The 24,979-nt window shown below is 34.8% G+C and overlaps 1 protein-coding gene across 4 annotated transcripts in view; it reads left to right on the top strand.

The window, feature by feature from the left end:
- The window catches only part of CSMD1 (CUB and Sushi multiple domains 1), a 1,137,242-nt gene that overhangs the window by 910,815 nt on the left and 201,448 nt on the right, over positions 1 to 24,979 (top strand). For all 4 annotated transcript variants that reach the window (XM_030490098.1, XM_030490097.1, XM_030490096.1 and 1 more), the window contains 3 exons: positions 12,048 to 12,239; positions 16,938 to 17,064; positions 20,143 to 20,345. In XM_030490098.1, coding sequence (XP_030345958.1) covers positions 12,048 to 12,239; positions 16,938 to 17,064; positions 20,143 to 20,345 — 522 coding nt within the window. The remainder of the gene's footprint in view (positions 1 to 12,047; positions 12,240 to 16,937; positions 17,065 to 20,142; positions 20,346 to 24,979) is intronic.

A 24,979-nucleotide genomic window follows, 5' to 3' on the forward strand; every position in this document is an offset into this window, starting at 1 on the left:
CTAAGGATTTGGTTTTTTGAGAGTTAATGTTGTGTAGACTTAGGTCTGAATGTTAACTTGCACCAATTTTGAATCCATGACTGTTTCTTTCACTGAAAGCAGAATTCTGCATGGCTATCATTTCTTCCAGAAGAGTGGGCAAGATTCAGGCCCTTGAGCTGTGCTCAACTCCTTAGAACTTGCATCAAATTCTGTCAAGTGTTGCTAAAAGAAAAGTGTTTTAGGATTCTGCATGGATAGGTTTATTTTTTTTTTTTTCAAATGTAGGTTTAATATTTTACTTTGCATTTATCATCTTCTCTATCATGAATAGTTGGCAGTTTTACAGTAGTCTTTGGTCTCCAGATATACTTTTCAGCTTTAAGAAAAGAAATTTTGAAAGACATTTCTCAGACATGATGCATTCATGTCTGGTTTGCAATTCAGAGTATTCTGTTATTGCTAAAGACTTAGTTCTAATTTTCCGTTAAAGTTCTGTTATAAACATTCTCTACCCCTACATGTTTCAAAGGATAGTGAAAGTTAGTGCATGGAAGAAGATGAATGTGAATTAGCATCATCTAAATTTATAGAAATGGTTTAAACCTGGAAATTAATTGAAGAGAATCCTGAACTGAAAATTAATTTAGTTCATATCCTATTCTAAAGTAATTGGAAATGTTATGTCAGTGAAAACAATGTTCTGAAACTGCAAACTCAGTCAATTACTCCAGCACACAAACAGACTCAAATTCAGAAATACAGCGGCTTTGCCTCAGGCTGTACAGTGTCAGTTGAGCAGAACAATCCAGTAATGAAAAGAAGCTCCTGCAATTTCCTTTCAGTAACTAATTGGTGTAAGAGATCTGTTGCAAAGAGAACCTTCACACACTGCAGTAAAAACGTAAGACAAAATTAAATGAAAATAAACAAATGGCAAAAAATCATTAAATGAGTATGTGTTAACCTATATGTATATATATTCACAGATCATTTTAAGAGCAGTAGTTATATGACTAACTAACCCCAAATTAATGTAACTTGTATTGCACGCATAGGAAAAAACTATTCTAAAAGAAAGTCAAATTTGCAAAATTGCAAAGTAAAAATTTTATAAATGCGAAAAGTAAGGATTGTTTTATATTTTTAAAAAGATCTAGTTCTATGAAGCCATCATAGACTTTGCAATTATATGTATGTGTAGTTGAATTTATGCAGTTTCAGCTGGGATTTGTTCCAAAAGTTTGCCCATTTTCTCTGCTTTTCACAAAAAGACTCCTGTTGGTTTGCAGTGAATTATTTCCTCCTTTTCCATGTTTTACATGAGTAGACAGTAGTGTTACTGATGATTTCTTTCCACTGCTGTAAGTATCAGAATTTTCCCACGAGCAGAAAAAAATCCTGTCTGAAAGCTTAGGACACTTGAACAGAGCTGCCAATACCTTGTTATTCTTTACCCCTGGTCTTCTCACCTAGTTTGGCCTCATGTTGGATGAAAATACAATTATTTCCAGTTTAGGATTATTGGCTCAACCCTCTTTTTTTTGGGAAAGAGAAGCTACAGCTAGTGAGTATGAGACAAGGGCAACAATTGTCATTATTATCCAACTAATTATCTTTTTGATAAGCAGTTCTTTATGTCAGGCAGATAACCTGCACTTAGAAACCTAGGATGGTGGACTAATCTTTCTTGTAAGCTCCTTCTTGCTGCAATTCAAATGTAAGATCTTTTAAGTGCCTCACTGTAGATTTGCTAACTGTTGAATTTATGAAATTATAAACTATAACAATCTAACTACAAAGTCTAAGCAACACAAATAGAAAGATATGACTCTTCCACATTCTCATACTTTTATACAAAAGTAAAACCTTATATAGGGCTTGTGCTTTAATGTTAGGTATTTCAGGTCATTTGTGTTTGCCCCCGAGATCAATGTTTGATCATAGCTTTCTCCTGATGGATTTTTTTCACTTATTGAAAAATGTTGAAATGTCATCTTTTAAAATTGATTTATGTAAAATAAAATAGATAACTATTTAACTAGTTTTTAAATGTTGAATTTACATAGAGTTTGTGAAAACATGAATTTTAAGTAAAAAAAAAAAAAAAAAAATCCAGAATTCATTTGTAAGGATTTTGACAGTTCAGATGTGTTATATGAGGGAATTGTTTACACTTCAACGGTTCAGATGTATTATATGAGGGAATTGTTTACACTTCAAAGGATCAAACTTGTTGTGCTAGAATCTAGTAATTTTTTATAACTAAATATTAGCAATAAATAGGGAACAGATTTTTAGTCATCAAAATTCTGTTTCTAATTATTTAAAACTGTAAGAAAGTTCATACATAATATTAAAATCACCCTGCCAAAATTATGTGTATATGATACATGAGCAGAATTAGGGATGCATGTAGAAAGCAGACTGTTCTGAAGATAGTTAAAGAAAATGAATACTATAAACGTATCTATTTCTATTCCTTCCCCTTCCATAAATTTTCTGGGTGGGGAAAGTTGCTTAAGACAGAATGATGAAAGGTAGACAAGATTTATGTGTTTCTCATTATCAAAGCTGTTCACCACAGTGTATTTAGAACTTGGATTTCAGAAGTGCTGAGCATCAGTACCATTAGTCAGAATAATAGGTGCTGTGTGCAAGTTGTTTCCCTGTCAGCATGAGCACAGCTGCAGATGGTGGGGGTTTTTAGCTTTCAGTCCTGTCTGTGCCATACTACTTTTTTATAAGCTTGTACAAATCTTTTCACATGTTTTAATCCGTCCTTTATGTTCATGCTGACTCAATTACTTAGAGTGAGTATTCTAGAAAAGACTGTGGGGACATGAATACGTTTATGATCACTGAACCGTTTGGTAGATGTTAAGCCAAAGTACCTTGCACTAAATAACACAAGAAAAAATGTGTGTTTTTGTGTTACTGCTTTTTCTTTTCTTCCTGTCCCTTCCTTCCTTCCCTCCTCCCCTCTCCCCCACCCCAAAATAAAAAGGTCAGAGCAGTACTCATCTTGCAAGTGACCTAAAGAATATTTTGAAGTACTGACTGACATCCTTTCCCCACTGATTATAAAGGGGGCTTAGACAGGGAGCATTCCTGAAGATAATCTCTCTATAAACACCTTAAGTTAGAGTTCTTAAACTCACATGGAATCTCAGCTTTAACCCATGCTTCTCTTATATTGAGTATAAATGATAATAATTCATTTGCTTGCTGATTGCAAAGGTTACTAGTATTTCTATATATGCTCAGTAATAGTCTTGATACAGGCACGTGTATTTGCATACCTGTCTCTTGCAAGTATTGTTAGATATTAAACACTGTATTTCAATAAAATCGTCACATGCAAAAGCTTTCTTCTACTACCTGTTTCTATGTATTTATCCAGCTTCTTGATTTTTTAATTTTTTTCCCCTTTTGTATATGTAGATGTTAAACCTGAAAAGGGGTGAATGGAAATTATGGATAGGACATATAGACACAAAGAATCTCTTTTGAAGTTGGCAGCCTTAAAACTTTTTGTAATATACTTATTACAGAAGAAAATTACAGAAAATAGTTCTTTTTCATTTTATGCTCAAAAGACTTGTTACTGACCATATGTATTAACACCACTATTTTACATGTTGCTTATGTCAAGAAAAAGTGCTGAAGCTCGTATCAGAAAATATTGTCCATTGATTGACTTGTCTTACCGGTATAGTCAAACATGAATTGCCAGTAGATTGTGAAGCTTTTGAGAAATTGAAAGTGTACCTCTCAATTTCCATAGGATACAAAGCAGCAGGTATCATTACTTATTGTGAACTCATTCTGCTATACAAGCATGTAGGAATATATCAGTTTGTTTGAAAAATGTGTCTCGTTTGGTCTCTTTCAGATGATCTGTGTTAGAATGTAAAATATTCCATCACCAAGTCATAAAAATATTTCAGCCTTCCTCAAAACCACTTTACAGATCCTAGAGAAACGTCTGGAGCTGATTGTGTCCCAGTGCACATAGTCCATACTCATTTGTCATCCTAGCTTCTTTGAAAGTTCATGCAAGTTTCTGATACTTCACTATAGCCACATTACCCAAACACTTTTCTGTTTATAGATTTTTCTATCATTCTAATTAGATAGAGATTTTGTAATTGACACATTTTCGAGTACATAATATAGACTTTTTTTCTCTACAACTGTAAGTTTCAATAGCACATAAATGGTTCCAAGACAGAACGAAAATGCCAGGAACTCTCATTTAGAATTGAATTGATTTAATTAAATCAATTATGTTATGAATGTTTAAGATGCAACAACTGCAGAACGAGTATTTGTTGACATTTACATGCATTTAGAAATACATTATAGACTCTGAACATTAACTCAAGTAGCATTTCATGCTTTTAATTACTCTTTGGTAGTTCAAAAATGATTCTGTGTAAAACATATAGATTATATTTATGAGTTTAAATTACTTGAGACTTAGGTAACACCAACAGAGTTCTTGATGTTTCCAGTGTTTTTCACATTACCTTGTTTTTTAATATTAAAATATCTGTTAATATTTCCATGTATGTACTGAAATAGGATTTATATATGCATATGCCTTTCTTGTTTTGGACTCATCCCAAAATACTTTACCACACCACTTCTAGAAGCTAATGATACATTATACATAATTTATGAGCTCTGTCTTCCATGGCAAGTAAAAATGAAAAGACAACATTACATTTTGACTGAGCAGGACCCAGCCAGTCTATACGTACGGTATAGAAAGTAATAAAATTATGAGAGACTATTAAACACTCTTTGGAGTCCCAGGGAGTGTGCTTTTAATACTGTAGAGCTAAATATATGAGCTGCAAAATTTTTTTTATATTCAGAATAATTAACCCCTCATGGCTCGGCTTGTAACATTTTTAGGGGGATTAGTGGTATTGTTTTAATAATATTTCCCCGTCTGTAAAAAACAGTAGTATTAATACAAAATTCTGAGTATAAATGTACTCGTCTAAGCTGACATCATTGATAGCGTTGACCAATGTGCTGTGTATTATGTTTTCAAGACCTGTTCTTTAGATCACACATCTAGAGTTTTGCAAATACCCCAGCTGGTATTTCTTTTAAAATGTCTTACAGTTTTGTCTGGTAGGCTTTCTATTTAGAGTTCATACTATGAGCTGCCAGAGTCCACAGAAGTTGCAACACATGCTTTTTTGAATTTATAAGAAGAAATTCCCTCTGTTGTTATTATTATTTAATATTAATTATTATTGTTTATTATCAGTATTACTATTTTACAGCTTGGTGGCTACAGTGTTCCTTTACTTGGTGGTTACAGTGTTCTGGGATCATATCTGAGGCCAAGGTTCCAGGGTAATTAAAAATTAATCTATGCAGCATCAGAACACCCAGCGGTGAAAATCTGATCTGAATCTGGCACAAACCCATGATTGAATTCCTGTAAAATTAACAAGAGCATTCAGAAGGAAACTTATGAACATTTTGTGATTTATGTCAATATTATATATGGCTTGGCATGAAGTCAGAATGACATTGACAAACAATAATTAATCCAACATAAAGCTTGTAAATAAAGTTAACCTGTCAAAACCTGTTGAACAAATTTGCACCATGGGACCGTAGTATTAAGGGCTGTGATGTTACATTTATTTTACTGTCAGTTCAATTATTTCCTCTGTTTTAAAACTGTTCTCTTCTATCTCCATGGGTAAAATTTTAATTGCCATGGTATACTTTGTGCCAAGCATGAAGAAGGTTTACTAAGCTGGAAAGAAAAGAAGGAAGGAATAAAACCCTGCAGCCTAATTTCCAGGGTCTTCATAGGGGACCTAAATTCTGGTGCCTGATAACAGCATGCTTATATGTTCTACTAAGACAGATATAATGTTAACACGCCTCAGCATTCCTTTGTGTAGAAAGTAAAATTTGGATGAATACTATTGCTTACTTTGTTGCTTTTGTCCACTTTCTAGACCAGGAATTCATAACTTTTTTATTCTCATACTCTTCATAGAAGTCTTAGTGTTGAACTCAAGCTTAGAGTTTCCAAATAGGAAGGTTAGAGTAGGACCAAATTCCTAAAGTTTGGTAATGCATACCTTTTAGGTGGTTACTTTTTTGTGTGTCTGGCTTTAGGAGAATTATTATTTCAAAATACCTTGTGAGTACTTCCAGAAATAGGAGTTAGAAATTACGTATTTTATATTACTTATCTTTTATATAGCCACTGTATGTTTACATGCAGTGTAAATGCATATATATATATATGGTGAGTAAACTGTAATCTTTGTTTCAAAATAGGTGAAGAGAACATTTGCAGGTATCTCACAAATTCTGTTAGAAGTACACTGTACCATATAGAATCCATGAGAATTTCCCTCAGGGACACAAAATGTACACTTGCTTCTTCTACCTTCATATCAAAGACAGGTTTTGGAGGGTACAAACTTGAAGCTGAACTGGAAGGTGTGCTCCATGCATGCACTTGGCATACTGCACCCTCTAATGGACACAAAAGCTACTTTAGTTACAGATAGTGTGGACATCATGTCCTCAGCTTCATTATTTCTCTGCCCAGATTTGCTTCTACTGTACTGCAGTACCTACTGATGTAGAGAGAACCACAGTACCTATCATAGTTAAATTGAGTTGAAAGAAGTTGTGATTAATAGTCTACATACATTACAGACATGTCAGTACTTTTTACCCTGACAGCTGGTATTTCTACATTCCTGATTATATCAAATATGAGAGAACAAATCACGTTTGATAAATAATGTCAGGAGGTGACAGCCAATCACTGGGATGTATTCTGGCTGTTTTGGTTTTATTTTAGCTGGCTTTTATCCATTCATTGTTCTGATAATCCTATAATGAAACTCAGGAATAAGATAATTGGCAGCAATTTGCCAGTACACTAATCTTTCTCAGCAGTAAGAATATTGGCAGAGTTTCTCTGACTGCTGATTCATTTCAATGTCAAGTACACTTGAGTACTATGATTTTATGGAGCTCATGACCATATTTCCCCACTGTGAAAGTTCACAGCATCTGCTTTAACACTGAAGTTCTGTTGCAATATTTCAACAATGAGATTTCACAACAATATGGTCCTTTAAGAAAAATTACACTAGATGTACAAGAGTGTCAGGGAAAAAGGGAATGGAAAGTTGTATTTGTATTTTTTGTGTATGATATGAAGGGGAAAAACTTGGATAAGAAGAGCTGGGAGGGCAGCTTGCCTGAAAACACACAGGGCAAGATCCTGCTATATTTGCACACAGTTAGCAACACCTACTTGCCTGCAAAATACCCCAATTTTTAATACTCCTACTGGCAAACAGAGATAGTCTTGCTGGTGGAAAAGTGTAGGGAATATGTGGCCACAAATTATGTAGTGTCATTCTTATATTTTTTCTAGAGTATTCAAAGTAGCATTTTAAAAATTTTGCATAGAAGCCAGCAAATAGTTTCTTTGATGTCCTTGCAGAGAATATTCTATTTTTTTCAGATTAAAAAATCAATAATACTCTTTATTTTGTCATACTGAATGTTTGTACCTGATGTTTTTGTTCTAGGCATAATATTGTGCAAGCAAGCCTAAAAATTGTGACCACCACTGGACTTTTCCTGAATTAACAATAATTAGAAGAAATCAAAATCAATATTAATTTTCCGATGTGTATCTAAATAATCTAAATACAACAGCAAATACTGAAGGTTTTAAAATCTCAAAGATATTTAAATTTAGGGTTTATATTTTTGCTTCCTGTTAAATATTTTTATTTACTTTTTTTTCTGTATTGTGTTTGAAATAGGAAATTGAATTCTGATACCTAAGACAGCGAGTGGTTATATTCTCTACTATTAGCTTATCTAATACTTTACCCCAAATAACTATTTGATTAGAGTTTAAAATAGACTGACAGAAAATTTTAACTCATCTACCAGTATAAATGCTCCCACAGAGTCTCAAAAATAAAATTTAAAAACCCAGTATATTTCTGTAAGGGACTTCATGTCCTCTGACACCTGCACAGACTGAGAAATTCCTGTATGTACTGCTGCATATTCAGACACAGTCTCTTTACCAAAGCTGGTTTCTCCTACTCATAATTTGCAGAGGTATTTTGCTGTTTACAGATACAGAATTACAGTTCAGTGAGTATGTGTACAGTATGAGACTCTTGCAAAAGCAGACAGTTCACCTTGAGACAGTGCTGTTGACAGGTGAAAAAGTCTTTCCACATTTGGAGAATGGTGGCGCAAGAAGAACAGTAAAAGTACGTTAGATTTAGAGAAACTTTATCTACATTTATAATATTTATATTAAAAAAACTAAATGAGCAAAATCATTAAATTTCATGTGATTAATGTAGACCATTCTGAGGTGGAGGAGAAGAAGAAACAGTAATTAACTAGTTTATTCTCTTGTTATTGCTACATTAATAGAATTTTATGTTTTATACAGAACTACCAGTCAAACTTTATTTGTTGATTGATTGATTTCTTATTAATATTTTATTTCTTTACTAACATACACCTACACAAAATTTTGTAATAAAAATCAGTATATTTTAACATGTGGTTGCTACGATATATGCATGCTACATATTTAGCAATATATGTAATTTCAAAACCATGTTAGTCAAAATAATGCCAAAGGTTAGTAGATATTTTAGACTTACACAAAATCCAGCAATTTATTTGTTTTTTTTTCCTTTGGCTTTTCCTAAATGCCAAATCTCAATCTATTTTTTGTATTAATTTCTGTCTTCAGAAAAATTGGTTTTAGAGTGAAGTCTTTCTGTAAGAGCCGCAGTAAGTTCTTTTCTTAAGTAGTATCAAGAGTATTTAATTTAATTATTAATTTATTTTCTTTTTATCAGATTATATTTAATTCAATTATAGTATTCTAATGTAGTAGTAAAGTGAATTTCAACCTGTGATCTGTGGGGCCTCATGGACTTCTGTCATAGTCTGCAAATGCAATCATGAAAAACAAGTTTATTTTCAGTAAAATAGACTTTTATAGTAGTTCAGCTCACTTTGGAGAATTCGTAGCAGTCTTCAAAGGAAAGGAGGTGCAAAACCTCTATGTTAGTGGATACTTGAAGGTATAAGTGACTTAATGATGTAAACTATTAATAAGCTAATGGAAAAAATAAAGGTCTTTTGTGCTACTCAGTTCTGTTTCAAAGCAAGAACAGAGAAAGTGCAGACAGGTTATGGTAGGCTTCTGTCAAACTTCTAACGCTTGTGATAGGATCTCTTTAACTCTTCCTGGCAGCGAGGTTTCAGTAGTCCTTAGGGATTATTATTACAGATCAGGAGAAAATGGAATAGTGTATCTGACATGTATACTGTGCAAACAGATTGTAAGAAGATAAACATACTGAAGTTGGTTTTGCACCATTCAGGAAGCCCTTATTCTGAATGAGATCTAGTGCCTTTCCATAGACACATCATCCTACAGAAGAAGCAGTACAAAGAGGAGAAAAGAAATAAGATTCTCTGGCATTGCATCATAGATACTTATACACTTCTGCAAAACTGAATGCTAAGTGGAATACATGAAATAATGGCAAGTCAGAACAATAATTTTATCCCAGTCTTGACATCTTCTGTAGTGAAGATGGCTATATAGCAAACTAGAAGGGCTTGTTTGTCAAAAATTCGTTTCATTTCACCCAAATTTATTTCTCAGTCTTATAAAAGATACTACTTCTCCCTGGCAACCTTTTCTTCTTTATGTGATGATAGGTAGTAGAGAATCCATCTTTTTGTGTAGCTTTCTGACTATATATCACTCTTATGGAAAGCTTATCTTACCATAAACAAACAGATTCATCTGTCATTCACATGCTCCTGCCAATGATAACCAAATGTTGCACCTGCTAAAGGATGGGAAGGTATCCAAAAGCAGGTGGCAGAAAGTATCCAAAGCAGGTGTTAGGCTGGCTCATGCCATCAAATCAGCATTAAAATATCACATTATCTATCAAACAACTTACATTTTTAGGGTTTAAAATAAATGTCTTTGTATGTTTAATAGGAGATTAAAACAATGAAATATGGCTATTTCTTGTGAAGTTCAGCTCATCTGAATGACCTAATCATCTTGGCTGTTTTTATAGTGAATGAAGAGAAATAGACCTTTTTAGAATTGCACAGTTCATCCAGTCTATTTTAGGTATCTACTTTAGGATGAGATTAATCATACTCCGTAAGTTACTACTAACTCTAAAAGACAGACAACTGGTTTCATATAATTGATCCTGAGAACTAGTTAAAATGAATGCTACCCCTTTTTTCTGGAAACTGAGTGTGTTTGCTTGTTCCTTTTTTTTTGTCAGCAAAGGGAAGTTGCAGGGTTATGCAAATATTCACATGGAAACAATCTTTTAGCAAAAGAATAATGATAAATCTCTATAATAGATTTGTACTGTGTTTGATTATAGATACTTCTTGTGACACATAGGTTACACCTCTGTTAGTAAACTAAATGTTGTCAGGGCATGAGTGTGAGTGTGGGAAAGTGATTGTCTAGATTGCTGAAATGTTAGGGTAGATGCTAGCATGCTCCTAGCTTGGGTTGTCTAACAGTCTGCCAAACAATCTCAGGCATAATGTAGTAGACAGCGTGAGCTAAACTCCCTGGAAGTGGCTTGTAAACAGCCGTGCTCTTTTGAAGGGTAATTGAAGTGCATGGCTGTGATCAGAGCATTCTCATTGGTCTTGGGGCTTGATTTTTCTTAAGATACTAGCCCAGATAGAGATGCAGTGTCTACGTGACGGAATAGCAGTCTTTTTTTTTTATTATTTTTTTTTTTTTTTTGGTGGTGTTGGGGAGGAGGAAACACATTCCTTTTCCCTAAGTCTAGATACTTCAAATCCTGATGTCTGATTCTCTCCTAATTAGTGAAGGACCTCATAGAATCAATCATAGAATGGTTTGGGTTGGAAGGGACCTTAAAGGTCATCTAGTTCCAACCCCCTTGCAATGGACAGGGACACCTTCCGCTAGACCAGGTTGCTCAAAGCCCCGTCCAACCTGGCCTTGAACACTGCCAGGGATGGGACAGCCACAGCTTCTCTGGGCAACCTCATGTAGAAAATGAGCCAAAAACAGCAAACTGAAGGGAAGACCAGCCACCTGATTCAGAACCACTTAATGAAGCTGTTCAGTAAAATAAGGACAGCAAAATGGAATCCATTTGTAGAGTCAGAATTAACTTTCTTCGGCTGGGAACGTGATAATAAAGGAAGAATCCACAAAGAAGAATCTGGACTTGAGAAAGATGAATTTGGAACCACTGTTTTTATTGCTCCAAGAACTGGACCTCAAGCCAAAAGGAGTGCATGTTTACATTTTAGCAATGTTATATGGAAAAAATGCAGAGAGGAAAGGGTAAAATGTGGAAAGAATTTTAACTGCTCAGACTAGAATTGCTCTTTCCAAGGAGCAGAGGGGGTGCTGCTTCTCCCATTCAGCATGTTAATAGGCTAAAAAGGGCAATGCTAATAGAAAATGAGTGTAGGAGTATTTCTTCATTTCAGCAGAGAAGAAACTGAAGCCATGCTGTCTTGACACTAGGATGGATGAAATAACGTTTGCATTTTTCTTCCTGAGTTACCACTATGGTCTGTTGGGTTCAATATGGAGATTAGATGAGGAAGTGAAGCTCGCACTTTGTGGCAGGTACAGGGTCAGGAGTTCTTTTTCTCTGAATAAAAAAGAATGGAAGACTAGAAGTGTTACAAATTAATAAATTGCTCCCTAATCTCTTTTAGAATAGTGTAGATAATATGCTTTCTTCAATAAACTAATGCCCTAATCAAATATCTAATTAAAAATTAGTTCTTGGTGTTTCCATTTCTGATTTACCCAAATTATATGTTATTTATCTTTGGTCACTGTAGATACATCTAATCTAAGTGAATCATGCGAATATAATTTGCATCAAGATCAGATTCATTGGCATTATAGTTTTTTTTGACATTTTATATATCTTTTTTTCTTCTCTACCCATTTCTGTTTGCAGGTTTTGACCTAGTGAAGTGCGAAGATCCTGGCATACCAAATTATGGCTACAAGATCCGAGATGAAGGACATTTTATAGACACTGTCATTTTATACAGCTGTAATCCTGGCTATACAATGCATGGTAGTAGCATTATGACCTGCTTAAGTGGAGATCGAAGAGTGTGGGACAAACCTTTGCCTACTTGCATAGGTAATATGGGTTGTGGCAATGAAAGATTTTGGTCTGGTGTTTCAAGAAAAAAACCAACAAATACTCTATCTTTCTATACTTCATGATATGATAATGGTGTAAACATATTTTAAAGTAAAGATTTAATGTGGACATCCAAGTATAGTGTCTGTGAAATAGATGGCTGGCCATTAATGGCTACAAAATGCAAGGAAACACTTCTTTCCATAGGGCAGCCTTTGATGAAAGACTACTGCTTTGATTCTGATGATATCCTGAGTCATTGAGTCTGATATGCTATTACAGGCAGTGGTATTGTCAAACACTTCACAAGCTAAGCAAACCCCATCATAAAGCAACTAAAGATTTTTTCTTTTTTTTTTTTTTTAACTTTATCTGTTTTCATCAGAAATTACTGATTTTTTATTTTCATCCCACACGGGTGGATTGTTTTATCTGTGTGCTCTTGGGTCACGGTGGCCATGATAGGATACCCCATCTGCCAGTCTTGAGGTAGACCTTTTCTTTAAATATCACACGTCTTCAAGTATCTAAAACTGTTTCCTTACAGCCAACATAAACATTAAATAGAGAAGTACTAGGTGAGACGCATAAAATAACTGCACAGCAGTATAGCTATTGCCTATTGTACCTTTGCAGGGCAGTTTCTTTTCTCCAGTGTTTTTTTTTTTTCCAGTCCAGCAATGACTGGAAAATCACTAGCAGTGATTTTCTGTCAGTTTCTGAGTTCAAGTTTCACATGAAATTCTCATGAGGCCTTGGGAAAGTCTTTCTTTGCATGCATCTTCTGATGCTTAGTGTTTGTCTCTGCTGCCTGCAGTGGGCAGGCCACCAACTGCTTTCAGAACTCACCTGACTGCAGAATCCCTGCTTGTTGCCTCTCTGCTATATTGGGTGTTACATTCTTCATTCCAACAGTGGCTTCCTGCTGAACACATTCACAGATCTACAAAGGAGCAAGTTCCTTTCAAAAGTTCAGCTTACCCAGAGGGTAAATGCCAGCAGAACATCAGTGAACAGAATTTCTGCTGTCTTAGTAGAACTCTTGGTTCTAGAATTATATCTGTAAGTTTCCTCTTACATATTTTACAGGTCAAAACAACTCTTTCCAGTTTTGATTTAAGGACTTCTGTAGGCTTTTCGAACATTCAAGTCCTCAAGTTCTTCGGTTAATTGGCTAGCAGCCTTTTCCTCTAAGTTTGCCCTTTTGTAGAGAAGAGCCATAATTAGTCCTGCCTATGCCTATCTCTCTCCCCATTTAATTTAAATGAAGTCATTACTCTAAGGTCATTTTCTGTAATATTTTCTTGTGCCTGTGTTCACTACAACAGAAGTATTTGAATCACTTCTAAAATACTTGTTGGTTTAAAGTCTATTAGGTGAATAAATCCAGCCATCTACCTATTTCCTTAGTATGATGATTTGTCCTCTAATCTTCTAATCTATATGTGGGGTGCTCAAATCTCAGCCATACAGTATTTAAAAAGAAATAAAAAATCATGTATATTCCAGTCTGACCTGGATGAAGATAGGGAATGCAGGATTAAGTGAATCTAAAGAAAAATACCATCTCGGCTCCTGAAGAACATCTTTTGTAACACTTCTCCAACATATTTTTGACCAGTATGTATGTTTTTAAATGCTGACTTTATTTAGTTTACTGCCTCACCTACCATGTAATGCTCCTTCCACTCCCATATCTCTACCTATATTTCCAGTTTTCTTGATAACAGTATACTTTTAAGTGTCTTCCACTTATGATTGCTACTCAATTTATTATTATTATTGTTATTGTTGTTATTAGTATTATCATTATCATCGTCATTGTCATTGTTATTAGATTTTGTACCTTGCCTTACTAGATGTGGTTTCTGTATTTTGTTGCTAAGCTTTTGGAATCACTTGTACCATCTTGAGGATCCCACTTCATCTCTAAGTAAAATTATGTCCTGATATCAATAGAATAATCAATTTTCTTTTAGTATCCTGAGACAGACTTTTTTCTTGCCTTCTGTCCGTTCAACCACAAAGCTATCTTTCTGTATATCTTCATGTCTTTACATACCTTTTTATCTGCTGTCCTTATTCCTATCTTTAAAATCAGATTGGGGGATTGCGTCAGTTTTGTATAAGCTCCCTCTTCCCCTTTCTCAACTTAAAACTCTTCTGAAATGCTAATTATTTCCCCAAGAAGTCAAATGTTCACCATTCTCTCTGAAAGTTTTCTGAAGGGGTATCTTTCTAAACAGCCTTTCACAAATAGACTGTTACATTCATTAAATCATGTTTTTTTCTACTGTTCTGTGCACAGGAAAACTTGTCATGAAGAACTCTGAAAACTCACTTAAGCATCTGCAGATCATTTCATTCTCTTTTTTCCCCGCTTCCAGTGTTATTTATATAATCTTTTCTTTCTTCAGGTTCATCTTATGCTGTCACAGTTTTATCTCTTCCTACTTTTATTTGGCAGGCTTTCTTTTCTTCCTTTTTCTTAAGTTGTCATGAACTTCCAAACATGACTTACTTTCTCAGTCATATTTTCTTAATACTCTCCTGTTTGCGGAGACCTATTCTTTTTTGCTTGTGTTTTAGATTACTGTTTGATATTTGCTGTTCTCTCCAGTCACAATTAAATTCATCATTGTCTTTACAATCATTTCATTCACAAAAAACTTTCAAGCCCATACATAAACATATTGCATATATTCTACACCTCATTTGAGCCATACACTGGTATATTGGTCTTAACATTAATTTTCATTTTTCTGTGTTCCTTAATGAACATGCTTTATATTCCTTAATGTTTCTTAAGCCTCAATGAAGAAAACCATTGAATTATTTTAATTCCTTCTCTAGAAGATTATAGAACTTTTTTTAATATAATCAAACTTTATCACTTTATCACTTTATTAATTGTAGTATATTTATTCTTTATACAGTATATTCTTTGAGGTGATGATTTTACAGTGCATATTGAAAAACATCTATGCATATGAAAAACTTTGGATTTTTTTCTTATAATTACTTTGGAAAGTTTACTTTTGATCTGCTCCTAATATGGAAATTTATTTTTTTTTAATGTATATGAACTATATAATGCATCATCCCAAATTTTATCATGTATTCTGTTTCTAAATGTCTTCTATCTGTCAATTAGTTTGAGTTTAAATAATTTTGGCTAAACTAGGTTTCTTGAGTTATTTGGTAAATACAGTACTGTATCAGTAATTTCTTCATCTGTAGTTAGCTATCACAGTGACTATTTCATTCTGAACTTGTATAATAAAAATTAAGTGAAATATTAGGCAAAAGTCATATTTGAAGAAATTACTTGCTAAAGCAGCTTTCTGCTGTTGATCTATAAATAATATGTAGTGTTTTGAGTGGTCAAAACATCAGAATAAGTAAGTGAATCAGTCACCTTGTTTCCTCTTCAGATATTATCCTTCCTGGTAACAATTTGGTTATAAGTAGTAACTTGGTGCCATGTATAAGAGTTATTATTTGTTAAGAGTGTTGCTGATAGATTATTCCGTTAAAATGCCATGGTTCTTTCATCATCTTTGTCTTACATTATCCTTGCTGTACAGCTGTGCTTGAAGAGTCCCCCATGGTAGCATTTTTTAATACTACTACTTGTAAGGCATCACTGTAAATGAAGCAGGAATTCAGGTACATCACTTAACTGAAGAGTTACTGATTATAGAGTCATAGAGTGGTTTGGTTTGGAGGTGACCTTAAAGGTCATCTAGTTCCAACCCCCCTGCCATGGGGGGGGCACTAGACCAGGTTGCTCAAAGCCCTGTCCAGCCTGGCCTTGAACGCTTCCAGGGATGGGGCATCCACAGCTTCAAGGCAGCCTGTTCCACCCTCACAGTAAAGAATTTCTTCCTAATATCCAATCTCAATCTACCCTCTGATCCTTTTTGGTTCAGTGACATTTGTCTGTAACACAGTTCCAGTTTCATCAGAGTGCATCTTTATACTGGCCAAACAACAGCATGATGCTCTAAACAAGCAATGTCAGAATCGTATGATTCTAGATGCTTAGCACTGCAAGTGGTCTCTCTGCAAAGTTAAGATAGCATTGATAATAAAAGTGTTTTAAACCACGCTGCATACTTTCAAATCATAGATTTCTGATTTACTCTTTGTGTGGGCATATGGCATTTAAATTTTTAAATAATAAAGGAAATGACTATGCATTACCAAACATCTTTTTGATATAATTAAAATTATATAGAAGAAACCTGAAAGCATTAAGTTTAAGGCATTTTAACAGTAGAACTATTATAAAGAAGGCGATTTTAATCCAACACTGTATATTCTGAATTTGAGCATTTAGTGTATTATTTAGAAGAGCCAAACATCTTGGATGGGATATTTCTGAAGTGTTTTTGCTTTCTCGCTGATGCTAAAATTGTGCTTTTGTAGTCTCAGTTTATATCAAGCTATTCTTGTTGGTAAAATAACGTAATCACAGAAGTATGGTTTATGGCTTTATAACAAGGTAGAAATGAGAACATCATATGTGCATTTTTAACTCCTGTAGCTGTCCTGGTTTGTAGGTATGTGTATTACTTCAGAGAAATCAGGTCATTCTGTTACCTTTTTAGAAGACAGATTTGAAATGGACAGAAAATGCAAGTGAAAAATATTATGATCTTGTTAAAAATAAATGTAATCCTTATTTTGTAGCTGAGTGTGGTGGTCGGATTCATGCTGCTACATCAGGGCGTATTTTGTCCCCTGGTTACCCAGCACCATATGACAACAATCTTCATTGCACATGGGTTATCGAAGCAGATCCAGGAAAGACAATAAGGTACATGCTTAATTTCAATATTTATTGTTGACTTCAGTATTTTATAAATTATAGTCTATGCCTTATATTCGCACACTCTTCTACACAAGCTGCTGGTTTTCACTGGGGGAGGCAAGGCACCCTTCTATCAGGTGGCCAGGGTTTGCCAGGGTTGCTTGTCTGTTCAGGTGTAAAATCCCAGGTTTTGGGACATGGTAACTGCCCTAGGAACCTGCCCAAATCCTTCTGTGCACCCTGCCACCCAGACACCAGCTGCCTCAGGGCACATTTCACAATCGCCTTACACAAAAGTTGTCTTCTCTTACACCAGGATGAGATCAGATTCCACAAACCCCATAATATGCTAACAGTGTCAATTAGTAGTATTAAACAACACACAAAAGGGTGAACAAGGACCTCGGGAACCTGCATAATAGAAACGTCCACGTCAGTCATGGATAGGAAAAAGATGTATTCCCTCATCCTCTCCACAAGATAGCTCCCCCAGCACAGTGAGGCCATCAGTTCGAGGGCAAAGCAAATAGAAATTTTTTGTATTAAAGTGTTCCCAAGGTCAGCAAAATAAAGAGATAAGCAGTGCAGCCAGCAAACTCCATGACCCACACAGGAGCTTGACACTTAAAAACTGTTACACTTGTTGTGTGCTTAATACAAAACTGCTGTCTTGAAGCCCACATTGCATACTAAAAAGGACGCTGGTGGGTTGACCTTGGCTGGACACCAGGTGCCCACAAAGCTGCTCTATCACTGCCCTCCTCAGCAGGACACTGCTCAGCTGTAGCCAGAACACCGATGTGTTACCAGCATCTTTCTAGCTACCAATACAAATCACAGCACTAGGGGGGCTGCTATGGGGAAAATTGATACCATCTCAGCCAGAACCATTACAGCTGTCAACTGTGGTTTCAGAATTCTTCCCTTGAGTCACTGTAATGCCATTCTTTTATATCTTAGTGTCACATTCAATGTGATAATTAGTTTTAAATCAAATATAATTGTTCAACACTATTTCTTAAATACATTACCTCAAGCAGCCATAAAGTTCCTGACTCTCTGCCAAGAGTGCACAGACATCAGGCATCTTGGACCTTGTTGGGTATCTATTAGGAACTGTATTTTTGTCATGAATGCTCTGATCTGATGAAGATTTGACAAGCAACAGCAACCTTAGAGAAGATGAGGTGATAAAAAGCTTTATATTCAACACCGAAGGGTTTTCACTTTCCATTCCTGCTCTCTTCCGTCATATCATTAATGTATTTAACATTTTGAATTATGTAAGTATCAGACTTTTTCCCCATAATTATTTGAATAATGAGACCAGTAACCTCTCAGAAGACATTGAGAATAATCAAATTTGAGAAAGAATAAGAGACTTTAATAAGAGGTGTGAACAAGACTGAGAGAATGCTTAATAGGTAAAAGACTGGAAGATTTCTCCACATAGGATAGGGCACATGACAGAAAAGGGAAGAAATTAGAAGAATACAGAAAATGAGGGACACAAAACTGGTGATTAATGCATGAAATAAAGGTACATGTCAAGGACAATGATGGAATCTAGAGCTTTTATTTCTAAAGTGATTTATGGAAAGATGATGGAAGGATTCCAGAACTCAGGCAGAAGGAAATTAGTAGTACAAGAAGACCTTTTAAAATAGTTTTTCCTCATCAGTTTGGCATAGTGACAAGAAAGACTATCATACTTTGCTGTTGATGTATAGCTAAATCACTCAAGTGGAAGGAATACCAATATTTAAAGACTCTTTGAGCTCAGTTTTGCTGTAGTAACATAAAGATTCAAAAACCTTGAAATGGCAAATTCTATTCAATATTCAAGATGATCTGTCCACTCCTAAGAGGAAGTTGCTGTGAAAGCAAGAATGTAACAAAAACATTTAACTTCTAATCGAGAGAGAGAATCTGAATTTCTGACATTTAAAAATAATCTATTCATACTAATATGCCTGATGTTATGCAACAGAGATTAGTTTTATATTCCTATAAAGGAGTACAGGATAGGGTAGATACTTCTATCTACTGGATAGAAGTATATGATTTCCAGTAAACGTGTTACTTCAGAATAGTAGCTATTTATTTGTTTTGAGCAAATAGTAAGGTGTTTTTCATTGTTCATTTATTGGGACAATAGTTTTAACTGATTGCTTAAAAGAAAATTATTACTTTTTAAAAATCAAATAGGCAAAACAATATAAGCAAATGACTGGTTACTCATTGGGACATTTCTTTACTTTTTTATTTTTAGGAATCCCATTTCTAAACCAAATAATGAATTCACTGCATCATAGATGATTTCAATACATCATTTACATTTGAATGACAATTTTCAAATTGATGATTTCCAATTAATGACAAATGTAATGAAGAAATATCAACACACAACTGTTTGAAACAAAAAGAAAGTTTTTATATTCACCTATTAGATTTCTTCAGTGTTAAAAATGTAAACTTGAAGTCAATGTACATATTTTAACTAGTAACACAGCATTCTTGAACACCTTTCTAAGTCTAATATTTCACCTTGAGATAAATACAGATTATTCTATTATAATTTTATATTTTATGAATTTTGGTATAAGGCAAAGGTAGGATAATACGTTTTCTGGTTTGTATAGAAAAGAAAATGCCATGCTGACAGAATTTCCTGTGCTATGTATGCTACCATCAGGTAGCAACTGTTTTTTTGAAATTGCAATTCAAGTTGATCACTGGTTTTGGTACACTCATTTGAATATAGCCTCCTGCTCTCCAAACTATACAAACCCAGAGCTCTTATTTTATTATAGGTATTTAAGGGGATAAGTTAATTTATAGAACAGGTACTGTATGCCTCACAATGGTGTTTTCTGTAATTCAGGCATTTAAAGAGCAGAATAGCATTTCTCTTCCAAGATGAGCTCATACAACAGGAAAAATGAGTAACTCTGCAGAACCACCAGCCCTTTTTCAGTCTTAAACAGCATCCCAAAACTAAGTACAGTCTGGGAATGATTGCTTGGAGTTTTGTGAAATTGTGTTCAATGAGTAATGTACAGTGCTTTTAATTTCTCTTTGCAGTCTACATTTTATTGTTTTTGACACTGAGGCCGCTCATGACATCTTGAAGGTATGGGATGGGCCTATTGATAGCAGCATCCTTCTGAAAGAATGGAGCGGCTCAGCCCTTCCAGAAGATATTCACAGCACTTTCAACTCATTAACATTACAATTTGACAGTGATTTCTTCATCAGCAAATCAGGCTTCTCCATTCAATTTTCAAGTATGTAAATAATTTTTCATCTCAAATATAGTATTAATATACACTTAATATATGTTATATATATTAACTGTTCCTCATAACTTAGTCTTAAAAAATAGGTTATACAATTTTAATCATATATTTATGCAAATAGCTTCAACTAGGGAGAAGTTTTGTATTTTCTTTGAAGTTTAAGTTTTCTTATTCCTTGTTTTGCACAGCAGCCATGTGCCTAGCGTTGTCTAGTTAGCATTATTTAACAAGTCGAAATGTATTTGTACATACATAAGTTTTCTGCTGCACTGATAGTTTTAAATGTTCCCACCAGTGCTAACCAACAATATATTATTTTGTGTTTATACATTGTGTTGCTTGAGGTTTTTTTCTCACAAGATTGGTTGCATCATGCATCATTTTTATGACCTTAACAACTGTTTGTGTACATGATTAAACTGAAAAATAAAATACATTTTACCATATTGAAATACATTTTAAAATTTGTTATTAAATGGATCAAATTCATCTTCAGGTCTAAAGTGAAAGAATATTGTTATCAATACTGTAGAAGTGATCAATACCATAACATTAACTATGTGGAAATTTTTCTATGATACTATGATGAAGTGTTAGACAGAGGGTAGGACTGCAGGGAGACTATATCGTCTTTTCTCAGTCGCTGCATCCTTGCATATAGAGATTTCTTTTCAGGAACATAGGAAAATTATGAATTAATAAAATGTGTAAGAGTAGGTGTATTATTTAAAACCTCTGTAGGTGCTGTCATTCAGATGCAAAGGGCACAGATAAGTTTTCTCTCGTTATTATTTGCATGAGGAAATATACTTTGGGCATTTCCTGGTCTCTAAAGTCTTTTACATTTATCCATTTACTTCATTTTGCTTGATATTTCTGAATGCTCTACCCCCAAACCACAGGCTTTTATATCAGCCCTAAGATACCTAGGTAAAAGAATGCAAAATGGATCAAAGACACAGAACAAAATAAATGTGTCTAAAATTTGTGACCAGTATGCTGCTTTCCATGTTGTTGAAAGAAGTTAAATTTTACATTTGTGGAAATGAAGGGGTTTTTTTACTCTGTTGTAAACATATTGTATGTTGTATTTTATGGAAATACTTATAAGTTTATGCACGAAATTTGAAAGGAGGAAAGTATTTAAACAGATTTGACATTATATTCTTTGACCTTCAGTGATACTTGTAGTAAGTTGGAGATAATTTAATGCCTTGGGGGTGAAGAACTGATTTTGCCATCTTAGTGAAGTATCTGGTGGATGCATTCAGTGATCATGCTAGCAGTTTCAGAGTGTGTCTTACTGGAATTAATTGGATTTAGTGGTGAAGAACTGAATGCTCAAGTAAAGGGAAAATTATACTAAAAGTTTCATTCATCCTGCTTGACAAGTGGAATGTTCTATTAATTTTTTTAATTGTAAGAAGTAAAATATATAATTTAAGGAATATGTTAAAGTAAATTTTTAATTACTTAATCTAAAAATCAGACCTTAGTTTATTTAGTCTCCTTGAGGTAATAGGCAGACCACTATGGCCTTGATCTGTAAAGGGTTTAAACTAATTAACCGATGGCTAAGTGAGGATCTCTGCAGTGCTTTAGTATTCATTAGGTGTTCAACCTGTAGGCCAGTTTATAGCAAAGCTGCACAGAGTATTGGAAATTCACTACTTTAGTAGTAACTCAATGAACTTAAGTTGCTTAAACTTTTTCTGGTTATTGCAGAAGATGTGGATATTTATTACAAATTCTGTGAAGGTAACTAGTTAAGTTTTGTGTCTTTGTGTCACTTGAAGTATTTTCAAGTGTTGCATTTATTGAGTGCATTTTATTTTAATATTAATTACAATCCAAGAAGTAAACTCCAGGTACAGAATTGCACAGGATTAGAAAACCTTCAATATTCTGGACCTCTTATACTTACAAGCAACTTCTGGTTTGGATTATGCAATTGGGATGAGTGTCAATGAACGTCAATTTGTGGGATCGTACAAAGGATATAGATCTGAGAATATATAGTCAAATGAACAGTTTAAAGACAAAGCATTAAAAAGCAAACCTTCTGCTGGAGAATTTGTTTCACTGTGCTGTGAATGTGCTGATTACTTTCTATACTTTGCACTCTAAAATGTAATACTGCATCTGCCAAAAAAGGAGGCATTGTGAAAGGATGGTATGAAGTAGATCAGAAAATACCACCTATAAATTACTTACTGTTGATTGTAAATGTAATTAAAGGAATTTTTAATGGAAGAATGTAAGTGGCTGAAGCTTAAAAAAATGTTTGAACACTATTAAAAGTGCCTTGTCTTGCCCACTCAGCTCAGCATGTAGAGCATGAGGACACGAACTGACAAGAGTGATTATATTAATTGTAATCAGTCTAATGCTTTTCATTAAAACTTAATTACCATTTAATCGTGCATAAAAGGACAAGAAATGGAGTTCACTGTACAAAACTGACCTTTACTGTGGGGGTTAAATACATTTAAACTATATATTACAAACCAGGGATGTCAACCAACTCTTTCTGGTCATGATACAAAAAGCAAACACAAGAAGGGTATAGGCGAATTTGGTAATTTGCTTCTTTATTCCAAAGAAACAAAGTTAGTGGCATCAAAAACTTCCTGCCTAAGTTAACCACCAAAAAGAAGCTTTCTAACCTAGCTTAGTTCTGCCTTACATGTCTAAGGTAAATGGGATATAAATTTCCCTCTGAAATGGCCCTTTTTTTCAGCTATAGGTCCGGATATACTAACATACACTAAATTTCAAACTTCTGGATGTCTCAGGGCAGGTGAAATGTATCCTACTTGTCTTTTCACAGGTATTAAGTTCCCTTTGAGATGCCATAAGGTATCCTAGTGTCCTGGGTTCAGCTATAGCAGTCATTTTTCTCCTTCTTAGTAGCTGGTGCAGTGCTGTGTTTTTTAACTTTCAGCCTGGGAACAACGCTGATAACACTGATGTTTTTAGTTGTTGCTAAGTAATGTTTATTCCAACCAAGGACTTTCTCAGTCTCATGCTTTGCCAGGGAGGAGGGGAAGCCGGGAGGAAGCAGAGACAGGACACCTGACCCAAACTAGCCAAAGGGATATTCCATACCACAGCACATCATGCCCAGTATATAAACCGGGGGGAGTTACCCGGAAGACCCAGATCACTGCTCGGGTTGGGCTGGGTATCGGTCGGCGAGTGGTGAGCAATTGTATCCTCTCCCCTTGTTATTTCAATAATCATTATTATCATTGGTGGTAGCAGTAGTGGTTTGTATTGTACCTTAGTTGCGGGACTGCTCTTATCTCAACCCGTGGGAGTTACATTCTTCCGATTCTCCTCCCCATCCCTCCGGGAGCGGGGGGAGGAAGAAGGGAGGGAGTGAGTGAGCGGCTGTGTGGTTCTGAGTTACCGGCTGGGCTCAAACCACGACACCTAGCTAGTCTCTGTCTGCTACTCCAGGTTACACATCCGTAAGTCCTTGGTCATATCTTCCAGACCTGTGGAGATACCTTAGATATTGTAAGACGTCCTGAATGAGACTAGCCATTTTGAAGTAGATCAGTCTTGCCCTGAATGTTAATCTTCAGCTACTCTAGGCTTCTGAAAGTACTTGGATTCCATGCTAGTCTATGGTCCATTGCTTTTATTGACCTGAAGCTTATTTTATTGAGAGCTTGTTTATACCTAGCTATATAAATTGTTTACTTGGTATTTAACAAAACCAATGGAAGTGGCAGATGATAGGAACAGCACTGGCAGTTGCTAGTCATATTATCATTCTTACAGACTCAGCCTTGTTTTAACAATACCTAGGAGCAGTTCTGCCTTTAAAGTCTAACCTTTTTTCTTGAACTAAATTCTCAGCTGTTGTAACTTGAGAACTGTACCCTGTTTTTTTAAACTAAATGATGCATTCATAGTTTCTCAGCTGGTTTCATAGATTTTGCTCCTCAAGGCTATAATACATCAAAGGATTATTCGCACTCTTCTTATAATAGAAAAAAACATTTTTGGAAATGTCTGGCTTTTCCAGAGTCAGACCCATCTGTGGGCATTTTCTATGCCTACCTCTGCTTCTGTGGCATTGTTCATTTCTCTTAGTCATAGTATTCAGTTAGAATACACTTTAATTAACAATATGCCTATCTCTGCTTTCACGTGAATAGGAAGGTAATATTGCAACTAGGAAAATGTTAATAAAGAAGCAGATTTTTTTTTCCTCTATTTCTTTTAATATTTCTGTCTTACTAGAAGAACTTAAGACATTCATTTTATTAAAAGCGAAGATATGAAATAAAGGCACTTGCGTAGTTGGTTTAATCCAATTTTTCTTTTTCTGTTGCTTGCTTGCTCTCCCAATGTTTTTAAGATCTTTTGAATTAAGTGCAGATATAAGCAATGACGAGTAAAGATACCTGACTATATCTTAGCAACACAAGTCATCAATTATGATAATAGAAATAAAAAACTTATAGCGAGCAGTTTATTAGAATAATCATTTGGAAATTATTGTCTAATGTGACACATCTGTTATCTTACTTTCTCTGACAAGAGCTTAAGCATCAGCAGTTCTGATAGTTCCTAATAACACTGGGCTTAATCTGACAATTCTGTTTAAG

This window comes from Strigops habroptila, chromosome 6 (assembly GCF_004027225.2).
Source record: "Strigops habroptila isolate Jane chromosome 6, bStrHab1.2.pri, whole genome shotgun sequence".
Lineage (NCBI taxonomy): Eukaryota > Metazoa > Chordata > Aves > Psittaciformes > Psittacidae > Strigops > Strigops habroptila.